Source organism: Typopeltis vanoorti, chromosome 10 (assembly GCF_054136105.1).
Source record: "Typopeltis vanoorti isolate ZY-2024b chromosome 10, IOZ_Tvanoo_1.0, whole genome shotgun sequence".
Taxonomy (NCBI): domain Eukaryota; kingdom Metazoa; phylum Arthropoda; class Arachnida; order Uropygi; family Thelyphonidae; genus Typopeltis; species Typopeltis vanoorti.
This window is the reverse complement of record NC_143558.1, coordinates 74,566,414-74,585,471: the sequence shown is the minus strand read 5'-3', so window position 1 is coordinate 74,585,471 and position 19,058 is coordinate 74,566,414. Positions and strand designations below refer to the sequence as shown.

General features: G+C 33.3%; 1 protein-coding gene across 1 annotated transcript in view; it reads right to left on the bottom strand.

The window, feature by feature from the left end:
- The window catches only part of LOC150102513 (activator of 90 kDa heat shock protein ATPase homolog 1), a 173,536-nt gene that overhangs the window by 59,242 nt on the left and 95,236 nt on the right, over positions 1-19,058 (bottom strand). Inside the window, exons 5-6 of the mRNA XM_090399806.1 lie at positions 18,419-18,539; positions 7,353-7,438 (exon numbers count right to left, since the gene is read on the bottom strand). Of these exons, the coding sequence (XP_090255932.1) occupies positions 7,353-7,438; positions 18,419-18,539 (207 nt within the window). The remainder of the gene's footprint in view (positions 1-7,352; positions 7,439-18,418; positions 18,540-19,058) is intronic.

Here is a 19,058-nt window from a genome sequence, read left to right as displayed (position 1 = left end):
CATATTTCATTCTTTCATGAAAGTATGCAATACAATGACTATGACAAACCTAAAATTGTAAATGAATAGCTTAATTTGCACTACTTTCTTGACAATTTCTTTATTCATATATTTAGCCATAATTTATGAGTATAATATGGTTAAGGATCGAATCAAATGCTCTATATTTTATAGTAAAACAAAAGCTGCATGTTTCATCATAAAACCAAATGTCAGAAAAGTATGAGGGTGGTCTGAAAAGTTCTCGGCCTTGACCATAGATGGCAACAATATCGGGAAGATTTTTTTTTTTCCTAAGTTGGTACATCTGTCATAAGCATTCATGTGAAATTGCAAGTCATTCTATCAAGTGGTTTGTTTTATATAGATGTCTGAAGCAAAAGTTGTCTGTATCCCTTGAAATGGATAAAATTGAGTATCGTGCAGTTATAAAATTCTTTGTAAAAGAAGGTTTTACAAAGAAATTGCCAAAAGAAATTCATTCGGAATTCATAAAGTTTATGGGCACTCTTCTCCTTCGTTTTCAACAATTAAGAAATGGGCTCCCAAGTTTAAACGTGGCCATACCAGCCTTGAGGATGATCCACATAAAGGACATCCAAAGAGTGTAACAATCCCATAAATCATTGATCAAGTGCATGCTATTTGGATGACCGGAGAGTCAAAGTGTATGAAATTGCTGAGACTATAGGCATTTCAACGAGTAAGATATATTTTGCATGAAGAATTGCAAATGAAAAAGTTTTGCACAAGATGGGTGCCACGCTTGCTCATAGCAGATCAAAAACACGCTCACATGAAAATCTCTGAACAGTGCTTGGGGCATTTTAACAAGAATAAAACTGATTTTGTGTGTCGATTTATTACTATTGATGGATTCACCGTTACACACCAGAATGCAAACAGCAGTCAAAACAGTGGACAGAAGCCGGTTGTTCAGTGCCAAAGAAGACAGTCGGTTCTATCAGCAAGAAAGGTCATGGCATCGGTGTTTTGAGATGCTAAGCATTATGTTTATTAATTATCTTGAAAACGGTAAAACAATAACCGGGGAATATTATTCCGATCTTTTAACCAGACTAGAAGAAAAAATTCATGAGAAAAGACCCAGTTTGCAGAAGAAAAAATCATCTTTCATCAGGACAATGTGCCTGCCCACAGTGTAGTTTTGGCAATGGGGAAAATTAAGGGATCTGCACTATGAATTGTTGGAACATCCACCCTATTCCTCAGATTTTGCTCCCTCTGATTTCTATCTCTTCCCAAAACTAAAACTCTTCTCGCTGGTCTGCGTTTTTCTTTGAATCAAGAGGTGATTGCAGCTGTGGAGAGGTATTTTGTAATCTTACTGAGAACCACTACAGGGACGGGATAATGGCACTGGAGCATCACTGGAATAAATGTATTAGTCTTAAGGGAAATTATGTTGAAAAATAAAAATAATTTTGAAATTATGAATTCATTTTTTCATTGTTAGGCCAAGAACTTTTCAGACCACCCTTGTACATGGTTTTGAACAGCTTATCTCTTGGCCACCTTATATGCCTTTTCCTGATCTACAAAACTTATATACCAATCTTTTTATAGTCCTGTGATTTTCCCTTTTGTTTTAAAGAACATCTACTTCGGCTGCTTTTCCACATTGCAGGTTTTGATGACTATCTGCATCAAGTAATGTATGTAGTCCCGGTTGCATTTCTGTTTTCTACAGCTGTTCTTTCAATGCTTGTTTCATTTGGCATTCTAAGAAAGAATGTCAAACAAAACAAGTAATGCATTCAACATTCTTTCAAATTAACCCAAACAATTTTTATATCACTTTTTTCATCTAATTCTTTTTCTTTCCAAAATTCTACATTTTTTCAATAGCCTCGAAAGTATTTTGCCTTTGTGATATTTTTCTTCTATATTCTTATTAGAGGCTTATCCATGGTGTAAAACATGGGAATGCAGAAATCTACTAAACAAAAGTCCAGAAGAGACCAGCAATTTTTAAATTGTTTTGTTAAAAATTAAATTGCTTTCTTACCTTTCTCTACAGTGTCAAGGCATCTACTGACTTGTTGGACACTGAATATGCTTTCTTCTTTTCTTTAGTGCCTATAACTTTATGAGTATTCCATGAAGTTTATTTTTAAATCCTATCAACAATTTTCCTCCAAAAGAATCTGCTATTTGTCACGATTTTAGTTTTGTTAGCTCTTATATTTCCATCTTCTATGGCACTTCTAAATGCATTCATCCAACTAGATCTTGGTCCTCTTCTGGTTCTTCTTCCTCTATCAATAAAATCATTAGCAGTAATGTGGAGAACTGAGAATGACAGTTATTCCCACTGAGAATTTTTCTTATGTGGTTACCACCCACAAAAGGTTATTATTCAAACTTATAGTACATTTGTACCATGGGTGGGCTAAGGATTTTTTTCCATTTTTGTCAATTTATATATATATAATATTCATCGAAGCTTGATTTGCTTCTTTAGTCTTAAGAAAAGGCTGGTTATATTCCACTAATTCGAGCCCTACCCAAGGGCCTATGAGTTGTGGAAATACTTTCTGAAAATGAAAGCTGTGCTGAACAAAGCGGCCTTTTGCAGCTGCCCAATTTTTAATACATCTAACTTGAGTGCTTCTAGACATTTTTTCAATGTTTTAGGGATGGTGCCTAAAGCACCTATTATTATTTGAACAACTTTAGTTTTATTTTGCCAGATTCGTGCAACTTCGATTTGCAAATCGCGATATTTCGTAATTTTTTCATTTTTTTCAATAAACTTAACACCCTTGTTTTTACATTCCAAGCTTTTGTCAGTCTGGATTTTGAAATCCCAGAGTATTTTAGCTTTTTCATTCTCAACCACTTTCTGGTGAACTTTATGCTTCCAATAGTCTTTAGATACTTCAAACCCATACTTTTTTTTTTACATAAATGCCAGTGGATTATCTTAGCTACGTTATCATGCCTTTTACAGTACTCAATTTGTGCGATTTTGCTGCATCCACTTATGTGGTCTACCGTTTCTTCCTTTTCTTTGCACAATCTACATTTACTGTCTTCTTGAATTTTTTGTATTTTTGCCTTCATAACATTGGTTTTAATGGCCTGTTCTTGTGCTGCAAAAATTACCGATTCTGTTTCTTTCTTTAGTGCTCCATTTCTCAACCATTGCCAGGTCAAGTTGCTGTCAGCGCTGTCCTCTATGCTGTGAAGGTATTTTCCATGCAATGCCTTATTTTTCCATCTTTCAGTTCTCACTTTTACTTGGTTGGTTATGTATTCCAATTTTGTCTCCATGGGTTTAAATAAACCCTCTTTCCTTACCTCAATTAGAAATTTTTCCATTGTTTGCTGCAGATAATCATTTAAATTTAATTTTTCTTCTTCAATAACTTGCTTCACTTGTAATAATCCTCTACCTCCTTTTTTGCGTGATAGATATAGCCTATCAATGTCACTGTGAGGATTGAGGGCATGGTGCATTGTCATTAATTTTCGAATTTTTCGATCTAAATCTTCCATCTCTAGCTGGGTCCATTCAACAATGCCTGCTGAATATCTCAGAACAGGTAATTGCTTTTATCAAATTTCCAGCATTAAGCATTGACTAAAGGAGTTTTCTTAATCGTCTTATGTATTCTGCTCTAGTTCTTTCTTTGATCTCATTGTGCAGAATTTGTGATGCTTCTAAAATTCCCAAATATTTGTAGCTGTCTTCGAATTTTATTGCTTTGATTATTTCACCATTGAGCTACTCGATTTCATTCATATCTTCAAACTTTCCTCTTGTTATTCCAGCAATTGCACATTTGTCTAAGCCAAAATCCATTGATATATCTTGACTGAATATGTGCACAGTGTTTAGCAACGATCTGAGTTCATTCTCTGATTTTGAATACAACTTCAGATCGTCCAGGTATAAAAGGTGAGATATCTTTGCACTCTTTTGTGTGGTTTGATAACCATGAGCAGTTTTATTTAAAATTCTAGTTAAGGAGATCAATGACAATATAAACAATATAGGAGATAATGAGTTTCCTTGACTCATTATCTCCTCTATAGATGCCCCTCCAATTTCTTCTCCATTTATAACCAGTGTTGTTTTCCAGTTTTTCATGCTGGATTGCAAAAATTTTTGCATGTTTTCACTAATACCGAATAGTTCTGTGCATTTTAAAATCCAACTATGAGGCACCGAATCAAACGCTTTTTTATAATCTATCCAAGCCATATGAAGGTTGGTTTTTCTATGTTTGCAATTTTTAAGACTCATTTTATCAATCAGCAATTGGTCTTTTGTGCCTCTTGAATTTTTGCTGTTACCTTTTTGTTCAATTGGGAGAAGAGAATTTGCTTTAAGATAGCTCTATATTTTATCAGCTAGTATGCCTGTGAGTAGCTTAAAAGTTGTTGGCAGGCAGGTTATTGGTCGGCAGTTTTCTGGGTTCGGACCTTTTTCTTTATCCTTTATGATCAAAAACGTTTTCCCTGCTGTGAGCCACTCTTCTTTGCTTTTTCCTTCTAAAACATTATAAAATTGGTTAGCAAGTCTTTCATGTAAGTCTGTTAGATATTTCAACCAGTAGCCATGTAATTCATCTTTCCCGGGTGTTGACAAATTTTTTTATTTTTTTAGCTTGCACCATTTCAGTTGTTATTTTCAGTTGGTCCATTTTTTGTTCTCGAGATTCGTTCGTAATTTGTTCAATCCATTTTGCCTTGTTATTGTGCTTCTTAGGGTTGTCCCATAGATTTTTCCAAAACTTTAGTGTATTTTCTTTGTCTCTGGTATTTATATTTATATTTTCTTTAAGGTTATCATTCCTGCAGCAATCAATTTTCTTGTAAAACTGGTGCTGATTTGTGCGAAACATCGAATTTTGCTTGTACTGTTCAATGCGTGAACTGTATCTTCTTATTTTAGCTGCAACTATTTTTTGCTTCACTTCCTCTAATACTTCATCAATAGGTCGTGTTCCAGTATTGTATCTCTTTATGAGGTTATTTCGGATTTTTGTGTTTTTCAGCTTCTTTTCCTTAAGGTTTTTCAAATTGCTCACATCTGCTCTGAGTAAGAATTTTATTCTCCAGTCAGTGCTTCCATTTTGGTTCCTGAGCCTTACTGCTTTCGGGTTCACTAATCTTATATCCTAATTCAGATGTTACAACGTAGGCTATTGAGTACATAAGTTGATTCGTTTGCCCAATAGTTCCAGTAGGAATATCCCTTGCAGCTTTATTGGCCTCTTGTAGGAGTTCCTTCAGTTTTTGTTCTATATCTAGCTCATTTCTTTGTTTTATTAAAATGGCATTAACATGACTGAAACCAGCTTCAACCATATACGCGCCAGCCGGGCGGGAACCACCGACATCCGTTTATTGGTAAATACGTCATTTTGGCCTACTTGATTGGCCTCCATAACTATTTTCATGACCTTGCTCCATCTTATAGGTCCTATTCATGTCACTGTTCCCACAATTCACTATTAATTGCGTTGTCATTCAGCATGGAGGTAATCTAAGTTAACCGAATTAAATATTACCCATACAATGATGTCTTATATTTTTCTATCGACCCCTAACAATGTTATATCGACCCCTGGGGGTCGATATTGACCACTTTGGCGACTACTGCTCTAGATGCTCCTTCACACAGGATTAAATGGAAGAGAACAACTGTGCTGCAAAGAAGTTGCTACAGTCTGAGAGATTATTTTTAGAACCAGGAGCAGCCATGAAACACTAACCTCAATGGTTACATGAATTTGCCTTAAGATCTAAGATGGTCATTCTGAAAAAACATTTAGCTTTCCTTCTGAATTAATTTTATTTTTTATACAGCCCCTAGAGGGCAACTTGATAGGCCATCCTGAATAAATCATATTTAGATTAGCCTCAACCTGTTTCAGTATATATCTCAGTTTGCACACAGTTATGTTGACATGGTTATTTCTTGTTTTCCTGTGGCTTCATAATTTTTTTCATTAATTACTTCACATTTATGGCAAATTCTCTAATATTCTCTAATAACTGTTGAGATTAGAAATTAATTATAGGTCATCATTATAATTTTAAGTGCAGCATATTTACCTTATTCAACCACAAAACTATCATTAACAAGGAAGCTGAAATTTAAGGCAGCATCTAAAAGATTTAAAACACCAATGCATATAGAATTTCTGACAAAAGCTGAATGCCATTTGTATTTCATTTGAACACTAGTGAATTAACCAATTGCAGTTTAATTGCCACAGCAAACTTGTAATGAACTACAAGAAGAGTTATAGTTGATAATTTGTTACAGTGAAATTACTTTTGCATGATATTATACCTACAAGATTTTGGGAGTTTGTTATAATAGTTTGCTATAGCAAGTTAACTGTCAACTGCCTTCTATTTATAAAGAAACTCTTGCTATAGCAAAAAATAGCATAGACAGTTTGCTATAATGACCTTACATATGGAACTGTCTTGTAGTTCTCTATGGTTTGTTATAGTGAGCAAGTTCATTACAACATATGCTATAGTGAGGGCTAACTGCTCTTATAAATGAAACTGTTCTCCCATTCCATCTTCCCTTTCTTGTTATGCTCAAGGATCTGTTCACAACCAAGTGACACCAATGCATATAAAATTTTGGCTTCTTGAAAAAATTGATTACTGCTAATAAGCATTTGTAAACTGCAGGTATTCTTCTAGCTGATTTGGAAGATGAAAAACCCATTTCCATAAAAAAAAAAAAACCTTGCCACCTCCACAAGAGAATAAACTCATCTTTGCTTGAAAATCTGGTTCTTTGCACTCTAGATGAGATTAGAAGCTTCAAACTATTCAATTCTCAAAATCACCTCACTGAATCTTAATAATAAAATAAAATTTTATTATTAAGATTCAGTGATGAGTTTCATGCACTGCTCATACCAAAAATTAATTTAATTTTTCCGTCTCACATCAGAATGCTTTGCAATGATTTGCAAATTATCCAGAATACTGGAAGTAAAAAAACTAATATTTTGTAAATAATACCAAAATTATGTTTATTCATCCTACCACCAATGTGAATATGCATCAAAATGGATGTCAAGTGTAATACTGAAATACCACTAAAATAACATACATAAAAAGTCTCATATGATTGACAATTTCATCCACCATGGCAGGATGAGTTGTTAATACAACTAAAATTCCAATCAATTTAGTTGCATCAAGAAAGAATAGTATCCTAAAGACTATCTCTTGAATTTAGTCTGAAGCACTGAATTACCCATGGCTAACATAGTTAAAACTCAGCTGTTGACCCATTAAACCAACACCATAGTACATGCTTAAATAAGTTAAAAAGATTTACTTACCAAATTCTTATATGAAGAATCATTCCGAATGGTTTTTTCTACAGCTGATGGTTTATTCACTGGAAGGATCATACCCTGTGAAAATTCTAAATAAAATATTTATTAATATTGAAATTTTATTAAAGAACTGAAGTTATAAATTCTAATTTCACTTGAAATACTTTTTTTACATTAAACAAAATTGAAGGTAGTCTAAAATCATTATGTCTCCAATGGTCAGGTTTCCTTTCAAAGCAAGAGAAATGCCACCACTTGTAAAAATGTCAAAAGGTAAAATATCCAAAACACAAAATCAGTTTTTTGGACAGGTGTCTGATTTTTTGTAAGCTTTGGATATTCTACCTTCTGACACTTCTTCACAGTGGTGGCATGTCTCTAATGTTACCAAACCTATAATAACATTAATACCATGGGTGGGCTAAGAATGTTTTTTCCATTTTTTTAAATTTTTTTTTTTTTTTTTAATCACATTCAAAACACTGCTCTGGAGACCAAACATGAAACTTCAAGCCACTTCAGGCCTCCAATGAGCAGGATAGCAGTCTCACACCAGATAATGAAATTTTACTCCCTTGAAAAGACAATCACAAAAACCCAACCCTCAAAAGAGTATATTTCTGTGCTCTATAGGATCTAATCATATCTCTGTGCTCTATACTCACAACTTTTAGCTGCAAGGGTGGACCAAAAAAAGGTAAAGAAATAACAAGCAGACTATTTCATGTGAGTTCAGACTGAACTAAGGCCTAACATCAGGGAAACATGGATTCATTATCTCTAATACAGAAGATATGATTATGAAAACCACAGAAAAATTAAAAAAAAAAAAACTGGAAGATCTAGTGATAGTTGCTAGATCTTCCAGTTTTTCAAAATGAGCAGCTATTATGGGCATTCACATAGATAATGAATGAACAAGGATGGGCTGCCAATTTGGAATTTTGTGGATTGTATTAATGGTAACTTCAAAAACAACAATATAATGGTACATGATCAAATGTCATGTCTCCTGGGGTTTGTCACCCAGCTACACAAATCTAATGTTTGTCAAGGAAAACTGGCACATAAGGAAAAGTCAGTTTCTTCTGAAAAATCTTGAACACCAACAGATTCAACATAAAAAGAATCAACAAAAAAGACATGCATAGAATTACAGAAATATGTCAACATAAATGGTGTGACTGAGATCATGCTGAGATACTTGACAACTTCTAACTGCTGATTTACAACTTATAGCCTACATATTGCTCTGTAAAATGTTCCATTTACTCCTTTGTAATTCTTAAATTGCTTTATTTCCCTTTTCATACATTGAATACTAAGAGGTTTACTCCAATCATCTGGAATTTGGTCTTTGACCATGCCTTCTGAAATATGTAGCACAGCCACTGTAAAAAAATTTTTTATCACCATACTTGAACATTTCTGGTTGAATTTCATTACTTCCCAACCAATATCTTGCCGAACTATGCACAGGTAATTGAAGAGGAGCTGAAATGGCAGATTGTCTTCAATTCCCTTGCTTAACGTGGGATTTGATTAATGCAGCAAAATTAATTGCAACAATCCCTTTATACATGCACTAAGAGTTATAATTAACGTGCTTAAATTTACCATGCAAAAGCATGCAAACCTCGAGGAGCATTTCCTGGCCAAGAGAAAGAAAGTCACAAGCATGATGATGTGATTCTTCCCAATAAGCATTAATTGGGAGTGTATTACAAACTCCAATTGTTCTGCTGTATTTACAAATCACGTTCTTCATAAATTTTTTCATCCAAAAAAGAATTTCATCCAAATTCTCTTAATGATCTGTGCGAGAATGTGAAAGTTTCATTTTTTTTCCTGCCAAATACAACTTTATTGCTACAACCCATGGACATGAGTTGTAGCAATGGACGTCATTGCAACTTTCAAAGCCTATTTTCTTAAAAAGACATTCTCAAAGGCAGTAGACAACAATGGGATAAAATGTGATTACGCTCCAAGAATTTCGGAAAAATTTTAACATTAAACATGCAATTGAAAACATTCATGACTTGTGGGAGGGAGCAAGTGTCTTCTAGCTGCATGAGAGCTGTTTGGAAAAACCTTTTGCCAGAATGCACTAATGACTTAGGTGGTTTTCAAAATCCTGTGAACAATGTGGTTGAAGAAATCATTGCAATTGGTGAAGACCTTGATTTTGATGGTGTTGATGCAGAAGATGTTCAAGAATTATTGGATTAAAATTCAAAAGATTTCAGTGACATCGATCATCTTGAAATTAAACAACATGCATATGAAGACAATGAACAAATGGAATGCAAGGTTCCAAAGGACATAATCAAAAATCTGGATGGAATATTTCGCAGTTTAGAATCGCTTAAGCAGCAAGTAATGGATATGGGTCTAGATGTTAATCGAAGAACTTGTTTGCCAAGGTCTAGAGAGTCATTTTGCTTGTTATCGTAAAATTTATGCAGATAAAAAAAAACTAAACTGTTCAAACGACTGTTGATAACTCTTTTTGATAAAAAATTGTAGTAACTAATGTAGGTACAAGCATTTATTAAACATTTACTTTGCATTCATTATTTATCTTTCCTAAAAGAATACCATATAAAACGAATTATTAATAAGTAATCGATCATGGACAAATTGTAATTTTTACCATTGATTATTATATTTGATTAACGCAATTTTGATATATGGTAACATCGAGGGGTTAATTAATCGCATTAATCAAGGGATACCTGTATTAAATAAGTTTCTAATTTATTTAGTGGCCAATATGTGTATACTTAATACTTACTGCATGCAGTTTATAAACACATTGTGTCAAGTTCTAGATTAGGAAATTCCAAGCATTTTTATATGCTTAAATCCATGCAGATATGAAAATCCATCACCAACTGCATAAGTTCAAGTGACTGTACTGTCTAGACCAGTGCTTTCCAAACTTTTCATGTTGGTGACACACTTTGTAGACAAACATAATTTCGCAGCACAGTAATTCAGTCTGATGTGCCTCTCATGGGGTCATGTGGCCAGATCAGATGTAGTTTAAGTATATGCTTTTACAATTATATTTTGTAGAACTTTTAGAAGGTTTATTTAAAAATCTCTTCCTGTTCATCCGATACCGGGTTAATAAAAATTCACTATTTATAGTAAGTGATTAATCACTTACTCCTTTTAAAACTGATCCCATCATTACTATAACAAGCAACTCCTTTTGATATTTGATAAGATCAAATATCATATAACTCCTTTAAAGGTTGCGTGATAGAGTTAGACTATACTCGTCTTGAGAGCATGACACAGTCTATTAGCAAACCAGAGGTTAAACTTGTTTCACGACACAACCTATCTCATGAAAACCTTTCATTTTTATTAAAAATATATAATACAGTATGATCGAATAAAATACACATCAAGTGAGCTGAAATGATTCTCTCTTCTTAATTTTTCAATGTATTTAATATAGGGAAAACAGAACAGATTTCACAGCTCGCTTGTTGAGCTTTTTCGATCATACTGTATTTTTATATATAATAAAATATACAAAATAAAAATATATAATATATTTATATTTATTTCCAAGATTAATTTCATTGTTATAAGAAATAGAAAGAAAACAAAGAAATATATAATAATAGAATTTTAATGAGATATATGAGCTTCATGGGATGAACACAGCTTTTCAATATTTAGTGAAATAGTAAATAAAGACACTCGCATTTCTTCATCAAGCATTCTTAAGCTTCCATGTTTCAATGTCTTCAAGTTTGCCATTGTTGAAAAGGATACTTCACACATGTATATAGTGAAAAACTGCAAAAGAATTTTTAATGCTTTTTTACCTGTATTGGGATGCATTTTTGAAACACGAATCCAAAAGTTGTCTAAATCACCCTCTTCATACATCATTAACAGACTTCGATCATTTTTTATTTCAGCTAATTCTTCTTCTTCAATTAGTGACAAGTTAATTGTTGCAGTTGAAAAAAATGGATTTCTGATCCAATCATAGTCTTGTATTTTCTCTCCAAGAATTGTTAAATGGTCAACAATTACAAGCTGATATCACATTTTAGTTCACAGACTGCAGTTTTGGAAAACATTTCAAAATTTCCTTCTTTCACTTTCCTTTTCCAAATTTCTATCCTCTCATAGCACAAATTTTATCCACCGCTGTTAAGATATTTTCTCCTTTTCCTTACATACTGATGTTTATTTTATTCAAGTGTTCAAATATGTCAGCAAGATATGCCAATTTTGTGCACCATAATTTGTTTTGAATTAGATTGCAGAATTCATTTTGTTGATTTTCCTCAAAACGTTTGAGCATCATTTCCCTCAATTCATATACATGACAAAGCACTCAACCTCTTGACAGTCAACAAACTTCTGAGTGCAGTAAAAGTTTTTTTAAATTTTGCCCCCATATCTTCACAAATTTTAGCAAATAATCTTGATTTAAGAGTCTACTTTTAATGTAATTGACCATTTGAACAACTCTGTCCATAGCCTTTTTTTAATTCATTACCAGTGGTTTGCGCGACTAGTGCTTCGCAATGTAAAAAGCAATGAGTAATTATAATATTTTCATTCTCTTTCTTTGCTAAAGCTGTGAAACCTTTTGTTGAACCAACCATTGAAGGAGTGCCATCTGTGCATATTCCTACACAATTTAATCATAGCAAATTATTTTCCTTCATGAAGCAATCTACTGTTTTAAATATATCTTCACCTCTAGTTTTCATTGGAAGTTCTAGACAACACAAGAATTGCTCAATAATTCTGTTAGTATGAATGAAATGTATAAAAATGAGTAATTGCGTTAACCCACTGAGATCTCCTGATTCATCTAACTGCAATATAAAAATCATTATCGTCTTGAAAAATATCTTTTATTTGCAGCTTAATGTCAGCAGACATGTCTTGAATACGTCTTCTAATCGTGTAATCTGCCAAAGGGATTTTATTAACTTCTATCTCAAATTCGGGCCCAAACATTATTCGAACAATAGCACAGCAAGATTCCTTTATAGTGGTTTCGGAAATAGTGTGTGGCTCCTTGCTTTTGGCAATTAATTAAGCAACCAAGTAACTTGCCTTTTGAGCTTTCTCTGATGTCTTCATTCTCTTGGTGAACGATGTAGGCGGCTTCTTTATAGATTTTGAAAGTTCAATAAAGTATTCTACTGGCTTTTCTGACAAATGACTGTGTTTTGAGTTAAAATGGTGCTTTAATTTATTTGGTACCATACTTTCATTTGCAAGTATCACCCCACAAACTAAACACTGGGGACAAGGATGGTTTTTCATTACCAGAAAATGTGAACCCCAATTTCATATAATCTTTATTATATAAATGAGGCGTGGAAAATTTTCCTTTACACTTCTTCCATATTAATGCAGACTGTTCAACAGTTGATTCTTGCATAGTTTCCTCTACAGTTAATAGATTTTGTTCATCGCAAATGTCACCTTCAGCTTTTCTTTTATTAATTAGAAACCTGTCCATTTTATGGGTAAGTGCCAGCTCTTCATTTATTCACGTTGCAGTTAGAATAAACATCAATAATAACATTTGTATGAATAAGTGGGGTGCTTTATTTTTATTGGTCAAACGATAATAAAGCCGAGCGACTACTACGTGATTAAACCACAGGGATGAATTCGGCTGCATTTATTCTCCATTATTTATCGAAGTATATTGATATGAAATATTCTTAAAGGTTAAAAATAATTAAAAGATAGTTTGTATTATAATTTTGAAAGTGAAATTTAAATTCTAGAACGTAAAACATCTTGCAATTACATTCTATTTAAAGTAAAGTATTTTTGGGACTCCTTAGTGCAGCTCTGCACAATTTAGCTTCTGTTTACATTTACTGTCACTCATACTTGAATGAACTATAGAAAACCCCAACAAAAACGAAACTGATGGTGATGGTTGCATGCAAGTCAGTATAGACAGAGGGGGGTTCCGAGCAGTTGACCAAATATCTTCTTTAACAGCGCTAACTAAAAGTCGTACCGGTACTTTGCGAAATGGATTCCGCTGTGGAAATTTTCAGCAATTATTGTGTTTAACGCTTTATGTTCACGCGACACACCTTCACACTGCAGCCGACACACTAACGTGTCGCGACACACAGTTTGGAAAGCTCTGGTCTACACAGTAGATACTCTGAACAAATAGGACTCTGCAACTTGATATCAGTGTCAGTTCACTCACACAGTACAGGTGAAAAATAATGAATTAGAGTATTAATTTGGAATAGGTTATTTGGAGTAGAGACAGAAATTACATAAAGTAAGTGACAAGTACAATTTTTCATATAATTGGTTTTTACAGTACGTTCAAAAATTGACTGTAAATTATAAATTCTGAAAACAAAAAATTTGTGCACAGTTACCAGGCATATACACTCCCTTTTTGATGGGTATATGTGCACACAGCTTAAAGGGTACATTGCTCACCAAACAAGCAAATATCTCACTTACAATGTTAATCTGGCTGTACTCTATCATAGTCATCAAATATATCATAGTGAAATATTTATTCCTGGATCTATAACTGCTTATCTATAGCTGTAACCTTTAACATGCCATTTTGGTGCCAAAGAAACTATAAACCATCTAACCAACCTGGATCAGGTCGATTTAGAAGCTTTTGCTAATGCTATAGTAAATTTTAACCCTGTATAACTACTTATGTATTAGTTTATCAGTCTGCGAAGACATCTTGTAAGTGATACAACACCATTTATTCAATATTAATACCATTTTTCACTATATTTACAATTCCGACACTATCTTGAATTACTTTTATGGAAGGAAAGAAAAAAGAAAAAAAAAACTTCTTTGCCATTATAAGTAAACATTAAAAACTCAGTCTCAAACTCCCAAAATAAAATCCTTAGGTTTGCACATAACTACACTGGTGAATTTCAGAATCTGACTGGTTCTGAAACATTGCTGGATGGAGAAGAACAATATCATATGACACAGAAGCAACTTGGGGAAAATAATATAAAAACATTCAAGTTAGAATCAACATAATGGAATAGTTTGAGAGAATAAATACTTCTTTCTTAACTTTCGAAGTTTTAATATCCACTATTAACAATCAAATTACCACTATTCAATGTGCATATTTTAAGTTGCCTTGTTGCCCTTGTGGTGTGACCGAGTATTCCAAGAAAATGACTTGCATATCGTATCCTCTCATTGGTCATATTTCTTTACAACAAAATCAGTGATAATCAACAGAACTGATATTTGTAATGACCACCATATGATGTAATGAGTGGTGAGATGTGATGAGTAAGGTAAACAAACTATTTATGACAAAACATAATTAGCAATACATAAACAAAACTGACAATTAAATCAAAAACTTTTTTTTTGTCCATTCATTAAACATCAGATGCTGTATGGTCACTGTTGCACAGTGATGTGCCACATCTGTCCTTGCCAAGTGGTTCTGTTGTATGATTTTCTGGCAGTTTCAACTCTGAAGATCAGTCAGGCACTATCTGTTCATCTCATTGAGGATCTATCCCTTTCTCATTTTCCAGGAATTTTAACTTCTATTACTGTTTTTTGAGAAGTCCTCCCCTACTATCCTTTCATTGTCTCCAAAGTATTTCAACTTTCTTCTGTCAATAACCCTAAAGAGCCTTTAAGTTCTACCAATCCTTTCTAGCACCCATGCGTTCGTCTGCCTTTACGTATATAATATCCTCAACAGCATTCTATTACACTCATCTCAAAAGTTGCTATTCTTTTCCTATCAAACTTCTTTTTCCAAGTCTCACATACACAAGTCACTGTTGGAAAAACAGCTTCATCTAGAATCCTCAACTTTGTTCCTGTGGAGAGAAAGACTTGTCTAAAATCTGGAAGGGCAAATCTAACTGTTGTTTTAGCCATTCCTAATCTTCTTCTGATGTCTTATGAACAGCAATTCTTCACTTTAATAATGGATTCCAGGTACTCAAAACTTGCTGACTTCTTAAATTCTTTCTCCATTAAGGTTTCTCAGGAGCTCCCCTGCCTGCATTTCCTTTGAGAACCATAATCTTTGTCTTGCTAGGATTGCGCTGAAATCCTCTGTTCTAACTGATCTCATTAACTTTGTCAAGAACGTATCCCAGTTCTTCCTTGTCATTACAAAGGAGTACTGTATCATCAGTGTACCTCATATTACTACTCAATCTACCACTTATACCAATTCCTGCTTTAAGCTCATCCACTGCTACATGCATGATATGACCAGAATAGATACTAAAAAGGTGAGGAGAAAGCAGGTATCCTTGCCAAACATTTAATCCAATGCCTGTTCTTATCACGGATTCTTTCTCAGTGTACAAAATTAGCTATCAACCTGATAACGTGTTGAGGAAAAAATCCATTATTTTCATTACTTCCCACAGGATTATGAGGTCAGTATATTTAATTATCTCTGGTTTGCCTGTTCTAAGAAAAAGAAAGAACACTTTCTTATGAAAAGAAGTAGACATGCTTAGCATTTTGCATTTTTAATTGCAGCAGGATCTAGACATGGCACAATTAAATAAGAATCCTAAATTCTCCAATTGTGCTCATTTATGTTCTCTGAAATGTGACACTACACAGTTGAAGAAATTTACTTTCTTTTCACACAGTTAGTGAACTCAAAATAAACCTATCTGTCAGCTGAAGGGAGGATATGCTTCAACCTATAGTACATTAGTACCATAGATGTGGGAAAGATGTCAGATAAAAAAGATACTCGTTACTGCCACATAATTTTTGTCCTTTTAGCAATCTTTTCAAAGTACCCCTTGTGAACAGAAGACCAATGAATATTCAAATCCAAATTTGCATTTGCCTATAAAAGTAACTCACAAATGTGCTTGCCCAGTTTGAGATGCTCTCAGTCATCACTTCAAGATTTCTCAACAGTGCTAATTTCTTTAAACTGATTAGATTACAGCTTGATATGATTAATCATATAAATTAGACATTTGCCAAAGTTATGCTTGTGCAAATCATCGATTGGAATTCTACACATTATAACATACACTTTTTTTTTTCTTTGTTAAACTATCACCTTGACACCTACTGATTAGAATAGCATGGCCATGTATGCATATGCACAAGATAATGGTGAGCTATCTTAGCTTAGTTAATAAAAATTTGGTTTTAAAAATATTTGCATTTAAAATGCAAGTCCTTTGTGGAAATTTAGTATATGATTGGATATGGAAACTTGACCAATAAACTAGGTTTTGTTTGGTTGTGGATAACCACAAAGAAGATGAAACATAACAGTTTCGCCATTAAAACTTGTGACTTCTGAATAAAATATACATAAAAAATAAATGCAATAAAGTCAAACAAACCATACATGCAGGTCATTACACTTATCTTCTTTGCACCACATACCACACAAACCAGGTACAGTGGAACTTCGGTTGTCGAACAACTCTGATCTCAAACAAATCGGTTCCCGAACATATTTTCTGAACAAAAAACGCAACGGTTTCCGAACAGAATCTCGGTTCCCGAACAGACAAACCAGCAACCACGTGTTCCACAAGCTGAGATGTAAGGCGAGAGCATCAGTTATGTGGTAGCCTCCACTCAGTGCAAACACCTGCTCAAATTTGCAGTGGGTTTTCTTGATTTTCTTTGCGTTTTGTTATTTTTTCATAAATTACAACTCCTCCGTATAGTTAAAGTGAAGTTAAATTTTTGTCCATATTTTATCTATTTACTGTGTTTATTCTTTTTGTGTAAGATTTTATGCATTTTCATTGATTTTGTATACGATTTTATGCATGAAGTACTGTTATAAAGGTTTAAATAAGCAATCATCTGGGATTCGGGTACGGATCAATACATTTTACATTAATTCTTATGGGAAAATGGTTTCAGTTTTCAAACAAATTGGTTCTCGAACAGCTTTTAGGAATGAATTATGTTCGACAACCAAGGTTCCACTGTATTATACATATATTCAAAAAAAGCAGTCTATACTTTATCATAAGAGATGGGAGGAAAAACTTAATGAATTACAAACTCAAACAATTTGTTGGCAATAGATATTCAAGTGACTCATACACAAATTGCTATTCTCTAATTTTGATCCACAGCAAAATCCTGACATTCGCTATAGGACCTCAAGTTTCCATCAGATACATTGAAACTTTCTATCCAGTAGTCCCCTTAAAGATAAAAATATCTAGGTGGCTTTCAAGCCTATTTTGATTATATAATGTTTACTTTATTTTTCTAAAGACCACAACCCCTTCAATAAAAAGGTCCCAAGGTATATAATATTGCTTTGTCTTGTGGCCTTTCTTACATAAGCCAGACATTAAGAAGTTTCAAAATAAGACATAACACGTTGAAGACGTTGGGCCTGGCATTTAATTTCACATGCACACGACACTGAGTGGAATAAGAGCTCCATGCCTTGCACTGAAGACAGCTTTACTACTCACAACATAAAAGAATTTACTACAGTCAATCTTTTCACATCTTTTAAACTTAATAGAAATCAAGGATTAATTCTGTATGATATTTTGAAATCACTTATCAGTTCTTTCCATATACCCGACTTCAATATTTCAGCGAACCATCTGCACACAGTGCTGAACAATGGCCAACTCTTAACACCTCCCAAGTGGTTTTTGTCAGTTTATACTGTAACAGTTCCTACATAACTTATTTTAATAATGTTATAGTTTATGTATGCCTTTATTGTATTTATTTTTTGCAATTTTTACCCAGAAAAAGCGAGAAATTTTATGAGTAAAAGTATTAGTTTTCATTATTTTTGTAGTAATCCACAACCAAACTCAGTTTGTTTCTAGTAGTATCTGATCTTAAATATGACAATGAAAGCATATATCATATGTAAATAAATGACATTTTCATTTTACATTCGCCTTACACCAATAGTTTTTATAACTAGTCAAATGTTTGTTTCAGTCACCAACTGAAGCTAAGAAATAAATTATTTGAAACTGATTACTTGAAATTATTGATTAAAAATGTACAAACAATGGAAGAAAAAATACCTTTTTTTAAGGATTTCACATAAACAGAAAATTGTTCCTTTATCTTTTCAGATCCTTTGGTTCTCAACATTTCTTTCATTTTATCTGCTTCAGGTCCTTCAGTATTCAATGTAACTATTACCTACAATGAAAACTCTGTTATTGTTTACTAGTTTACATTTTGTTTGACAAGAAATTCTGTATAAACTTGTTAGATCAATAGGCATCTGTATTCAAAAATATTTCACAAACTCAAACTGTACAAATCAATTTAAAATGCAATGACTAGAATTTATTTCACCTAATCCCAAAAACTGAATATGAAAATAAAAGAAAATAAGAATTTAGATATTACATTAAGTTGCCTCTCATTCCTTATCCTTTATCTTGCTGGAAAGGAAAATCACTGTACTTAAAAAAAAACCTGTGGATATGAGAAAAAAAAAAAAAAAGATGGCAAAAATTAAAAAAATCTTCTAATGCCTGTTTATTCATCTGAAGGGAAAAGGCAGCAACCAATCTCCATCTTTCAAAAGTCCAATGCATTCATACTGAAGCTAGATAAAAGTCAATTTCTCTTTCAAAAACTTAAGAAAGGGGTAAAAATCTTACTTGTCTGCAATGATAAAAGTAACTCTGGAATTAGATGAAAAAAAAGCTG